This window comes from Sinocyclocheilus grahami, unplaced genomic scaffold (genome assembly GCF_001515645.1).
Source record: "Sinocyclocheilus grahami isolate Dianchi unplaced genomic scaffold, SAMN03320097.WGS_v1.1 scaffold730.1, whole genome shotgun sequence".
Classification (NCBI taxonomy): Eukaryota; Metazoa; Chordata; class Actinopteri; order Cypriniformes; family Cyprinidae; genus Sinocyclocheilus; species Sinocyclocheilus grahami.
In genome coordinates this window covers 103,792-110,268 of record NW_015505909.1, presented here as the reverse complement: position 1 = coordinate 110,268, position 6,477 = coordinate 103,792, and the positions used below count along the sequence as shown (strand labels likewise).

Sequence of the window (6,477 nt, the reverse complement as noted above, 5' to 3'; positions counted from 1 at the left end):
ACAGACAGACACACACACACAGACAGACAGACACACACAGACAGACACACATACAGACACACACACACAGACGTGTTTCTGCATGAAGCAGGACATTCACAGGGCTTTTGCTATTTATAACCACCTGCCTTGATTACACAGGCAGCAATCACATTAGAGGAGGAACAGCTTATTACATTCAGATGAAAATACATGAAAACTAAAGCTGCACTACATATACTTAAAAAAAATGTATGTTGCAATATGGCTTAATGTCTAGTCAAATAACAAATGCTTTAAATAATACATTGCCGATTTCAAAGTGAAGCACAGTTTATTTACTGTGCATTGAGCCACTCTGACATGTAAAAGATGAACACAATCAGAAGCCAACTGTGCATATATTTATTTGCAGACAAGCATCCAAAATAAAAGCTTGATGTTTTACTTTTGAAAATTAAAATGCAAGTCTTAGTACTGTAATTGTACAGTTTTACTATAGAATAAATGATTAGTATTTTTTATTAAACGATTGTTAATTTTATTATAATAATATTATTGCACTATATTTTGCTTAATGATTTTATTTAATAATAATCACAAAAAAAATCATTATTTAAGTCTTTTTAAATGGGTCAAAAACACTGGGAATGTGACCGATGAAAACTTGGGCGGAGAGAGACTTTTTTTCACTTCATGGTTACTGAAAGTGGTTTGGGTTGGTTCATGTAATGAGTACACCCACATTTTTCTAAAATTATAACCACCTGCATTGATTACACAGGCAGCAATCACATTAGAGGAGGAACAGCTTATTACATTCAGATGAAAATACATGAAAACTAAAGCTGCACTACATATATTTAAAAAAAATGTATGTTGCAATATGGCTTAATGTCTAGTCAAATAACAAATGCTTTAAATAATACGTTGCCGATTTCAAAGTGAAGCACAGTTTATTTACTGTGCATTGAGCCACTCTGACATGTAAAAGATGAACACAATCAGAAGCCAACTGTGCATATATTTATTTGCAGACAAGCATCCAAAATAAAAGCTTGATGTTTTACTTTTGAAAATTAAAATGCAAATCTTAGTACTGTAATTGTACAGTTTTACTATAGAATAAATGATTAGTATTTTTTATTAAACGATTGTTAATTTTATTATAATAATATTATTGCACTATATTTTGCTTAATGATTTTATTTAATAATAATCACAAAAAAAAATCATTATTTAAGTCTTTTTAAATGGGTCAAAAACACTGGGAATGTGACCGATGAAAACTTGGGCGGAGAGAGACTTTTTTTCACTTCATGGTTACTGAAAGTGGTTTGGGTTGGTTCATGTAATGAGTACACCCACATTTTTCTAAAAAAATATGCTTCACGCTCAAAATTATTTATACAGTTTCTGTATTTTTTAATACTGCAATATAGATTTTGAAAACCTAAATATTGCAATGTCAGTTTTTCCAAAATCCTAAAGCCCTCAACTCTTAAAGGTTGTTTATGATATGATATGATTTAACACTTTAGAGCTATAATAAAAACTGTTCAGGTCAACTGCTAACAGCTCAGCTATATGACCGAAATCTCACTGCATTAATTAAAGGTGCCATAGAATGCATTGATACAATATTTTAAATTGTTCTCTGATATCTACATAGAAGGTATGTGGCTTAGGTAAGGGCAAAAATCTCCAGAAAAGGTTTTACATGTCCATTTACAACCCTAGGATTTGTCCCTAGAATGAAATGGTCTGTTATTACCTTATTCGGAAGGCTCATGAATAATAATGTTGAGCTCTGCTCTGATTGGCTGTTTCACAGTGCAGCTCATTTCAGTAGTTCAGTAGGGAAAATATATATTTCAATACTTTCTCTAGCAGTTATATCGTTGGGTAATTATACTGTACATAAAATTCGGGCATCAGGGAGCCGCTATTAATATATGCCAATGCACGATCGCTTTTTACGTTCACTTTGGAGATTTGCGATCGCACGTGCTCTGTGTAAACTACAGCGGCAGTACCACACATTTAACAAGATCAGATGCTTGTCAGTGCTGCTCAGGATCCGTACATCATTCGCCATCATCCTCAGTCATCCCTCCTTACACTGTTTATGTGCTAAGTTAAATCTTATGTACTGTGATGTAACAGGCTACCGCTAGCAAGCGGCTAACCATGTCCCTTTAGTGGCTCCCGTTATTTTTTTATAACGCACGTTATTTGTTTTCCGTGCCTTTCTGAATACAGACACCAACCCATCCCTGCACAGCCTGGAACATGACATTTATTTCCATGATCTGCCATTTTCGCTGTTATCCTTGCTTGTTTCTTCACAACACCTGCAGAGCTTCTGATGATCCGGCTGTGCAGGTGCGGCTGGCATAGCACATGTGCGGGTGTATGCAAATGTTGGGGGTGCAACTATTAGTGATCCCGACTGTAACGTCACAGTCAGTGTTATGTTCTGATTCGGTCTTTTGCATGCACGAGATTTACATAAGGAGGAAACAATGTTGTTTGAGGCTCAAGGTATGTCATTTCCATGCACAGAACTGTTATTATTCAACTATGCCAAGGTCAATACAGTTTTACACTCTATAGCACCTTTAATACCTTCAACTTTCAGCTATTATAAATGTATCCAGCTCTACTACACTCACACAAACATGACATACTGTATATAGCAAATCTCAACTATTTATTGTTTATACGGTTGCAAAATGTTAACTATATTATCACTCAGCTCTAAATGTGGCATGAAGGTGTTTTAATCATTAACGCTATGTATTTCTGTAAAGCTGTTTTGAAACAATGTGTATTGTGAAAAGCATCACACATAATAAAATTGACTCAAATGTCAATCTATGAATTCATAAGCACACTTTTGCTGGGAAACATGATGGCATGTGATGTAGAACATTAGTGATTCGTGGTTTTCAGCAGATTCGAACTCATGCATTGTTTGTTTTTCACCTTGTAGTCGACTCCTCCGATGATTTTGCGGATGAGTTTGAAGGTCAAAGCCCAGAGCTGAGTCCTCTCCCACTCCAGACTGTCAGAGCTCATCAGAGCCTGACACACCATTCTGCAAAAACACCGTTACACAGCGCACTTCAGTCAGAGACATGAACACCCAGAGCAATAAACACAGCCTGGTTATAGGTCAAGTGTGACTTCAGGTTTGGGCTGAGTTCTGGTTTCTGTAAAAAAGAAAGTGCTACTACACATACTTTGTGTTAGCTATTAATAACTCACGTAATGCACGCACACACACAGCTTGTCGTCCATGCATCGAAGTGTACTAGAGTTTGGCAGCACCGCTCATTTATGTCCCGGGTCGGACTCCAGCGTGACGTGTGTTTACCTGGGAGGCAGCAGGCTGGTCTCCACCGCCATGGCCAGACAGTCATAGAGGAAGGAGATGCGTTTGGGGCTGTGCTGACTATGAATGAAGCGGACGATCCACTGCACGCACTGATCGTGTGACTCCTGCAGTGACAACACACACAGACCTTCAGGTTTGGGCTGAGTTCTGGTTTCTGTAAAAAAGAAAGTGCTACTACACATACTTTGTGTTAGCTATTAATAACTCATGTAATGCACGCACACACACAGCTTGTCGTCCATGCATCGAAGTGTACTAGAGTTTGGCAGCACCGCTCATTTATGTCCCGGGTCGGACTCCAGCATGACGTGTGTTTACCTGGGAGGCAGCAGGCTGGTCTCCACCGCCATGGCCAGACAGTCATAGAGGAAGGAGATGCGTTTGGGGCTGTGCTGACTATGAATGAAGCGGACGATCCACTGCACGCACTGATCGTGTGACTCCTGCAGTGACAACACACACAGACACATACACTGCATTCAAAGCACATCTGTTCTAAATGACCACCAAAATATGACTTTTTATGAAGAAATCAGACAATTTTGTATATGTGAGAGTGGGTAGCTAAAAACTGGTATTATAATTCAGGGTCTTTCCACAGAAATACGTGACAGATGAAGATGAGCTGACCTGAGGAAGAGTGCTCCAGTACTGCCTGAACGCTCCTAAACAGCTCACCAGTTTGGTCCTCTCATCCTCCGGACTGTCCATAAACATGCTGCAGAACACACACACACACACACGCACGCACACACACACAAGACACACACACATACACACACGTGCACGCACACACAAGACACACACACACATATAAGACACACACACACAAGACACACACACACACGCGCACACATAAGACACACACACACACACAAGACACACACACACACACAAGACACACACACACATATAAGACACACACACACACGCGCACACATAAGACACACGCGCACACATAAGACACACACACACACATAAGACAGACACACACATAAGACACACACACACACAAGACACACACACACACATAAGACACACACACACATAAGTTCTAAATGACCACCAAAATATGACTTTTTATGAAGAAATCAGACAATTTTGTATATGTGAGAGTGGGTAGCTAAAAACTGGTATTATAATTCAGGGTCTTTCCACAGAAATACGTGACAGATGAAGATGAGCTGACCTGAGGAAGAGTGCTCCAGTACTGCCTGAACGCTCCTAAACAGCTCACCAGTTTGGTCCTCTCATCCTCCGGACTGTCCATAAACATGCTGCAGAACACACACACACACACACACGCACGCACACACACACACACACAAGACACACACACATACACACACGTGCACGCACACACAAGACACACACACATATAAGACACACACATAAGACACACACACACACACACAAGACACACACACACACACACAAGACACACACACACACACACGCGCACACACGCGCACACACACACAAGACAGACACACACACAAGACAGACACACACACACAAGACAGACACACACACATAAGACAGACACACACACATAAGACAGCACACACACACACACAATGACCCTCTTCATCTGTCTTCAGGTCAACAATCATATTGAGCAGGGGCCTGACGGGCCATTTATTTATTTTTTAATTTTAAATATACATATAATTTGAGTGACTGACGCCGGCGATTAACTGCACTTTCCTAATTTGTAGGCCTGTTAATTTAAATAACGAAATAAAAAAAATCACAAACATGACATTTCTGAGTAATAAAATAGTTGTACACACTCTAGTTATATCTGCTCTGGCAGTTTCAGTCCCCCTCCCCCTCCCCCTCCCACAGGCAGCCCGGGCCCAAGCACACACTCCAGCTGACGCTAGCTGACGCAGCCTGTATTTACTCACCCAGTGAACGCCTCTTCGATCACCTCCGTTTTCTGACGTAAACAAACACACATTTGAGAGTGTAAAGGTTTATTCTGTGATATATTCGCTTAACGAAACGGAACGTTCTGCTCATGCTGCACACGAAACATTATATTTGATTTAATGAAGGAAACGGTCACCCACCACTACATCCTCAAAGATACTCTGCAGCTGGCTTTCCATCGGGACCGCCATGCTGAGAGCCGCGGGTCTCCACGAGCTCACATGCGTGTTTAACACTGAGCTAACGCTGAGCTAACGCCCTCACAACACAACACCACACCACACAGCGCCAGCGCAGGCAGACCGGAAGCGCGTGCGCCGCTCAAAGCATTCCGGCGGGAGCACAAACTCACACAGCGGTGGATGGTTCCGACGTCTGCTGCGTTTCCGAGATTGAACAAAATAGAGCAAACAAATCGAAAAAGCAATGCACAGCCTCCTTTATAAACTCCTAATAAGTCACTCGTGTTAGAAAAAGTATGAGACTCCTTGTATTATTGTCTCTGTACAGATTTATTCGTTAACACTTAATGTTACTCTGTGTTTCCTCTATCTAGCTGCTTCCTGCATGCTGCCTGGTCGCTTATAAAGTGTTGCCCCCTGAATGTCTCTAGCTGCAAGACTTATTCTATTTAAAATACATAAATAAATACAAGTATTCAAATTGTATTCATTTATCCAAAAGTAACATCACAAATACAATACTACAAACATTCTCTAATAATTAAGACATTAAATTAATTGTAAGCCATAACTCAGCAGCATGGAGGAGGCTAAATCCTATAAGCAACTATTTTCATGAAATAAATATTTCACTTTTATGTATTTGATATTGCTGTAATTATTGGGCAAATGTAGTTATTTAGCAGTCCGGAGCGTTTGGCCCTCTAGCGGCTAATAAACAGAACTGCATGCGTCTTGCGGAAGAACACTGTAGCCGGAACTACTTCTCTGTGTTTATGTCTATGGCGAGTCACGCAGCCACTGGACTACTCCGCAGCGGTGACGACCCGAGTCAGTCTAAAATAGTCCGAATATAAACATTTATTATAGGTGTACCGTAGTGATTCTGGATAAGACAAAACACGGTTTGGAAAATGGATTCATGGTGTACTCGCTTATTATATAAATTGAGTTAATTTTGAACACAAAAAAGTTACGGAC

General features: G+C 40.3%; 1 protein-coding gene across 1 annotated transcript in view; it reads right to left on the bottom strand.

Annotated features, from left to right (window-relative positions):
* Positions 1–5,675, bottom strand: part of med23 (mediator complex subunit 23) — a gene marked incomplete at its 3' end in the record, with an annotated part of 54,066 nt that extends 48,391 nt beyond the window's left edge. The window contains exons 1-5 of the mRNA XM_016244662.1: positions 5,455–5,675; positions 5,290–5,321; positions 4,569–4,656; positions 3,698–3,822; positions 2,923–3,079 (exon numbers count right to left, since the gene is read on the bottom strand). Coding sequence (XP_016100148.1) covers positions 2,923–3,079; positions 3,698–3,822; positions 4,569–4,656; positions 5,290–5,321; positions 5,455–5,505 — 453 coding nt within the window. The remainder of the gene's footprint in view (positions 1–2,922; positions 3,080–3,697; positions 3,823–4,568; positions 4,657–5,289; positions 5,322–5,454) is intronic.
* Positions 5,676–6,477: the final 802 nt, after the last annotated feature.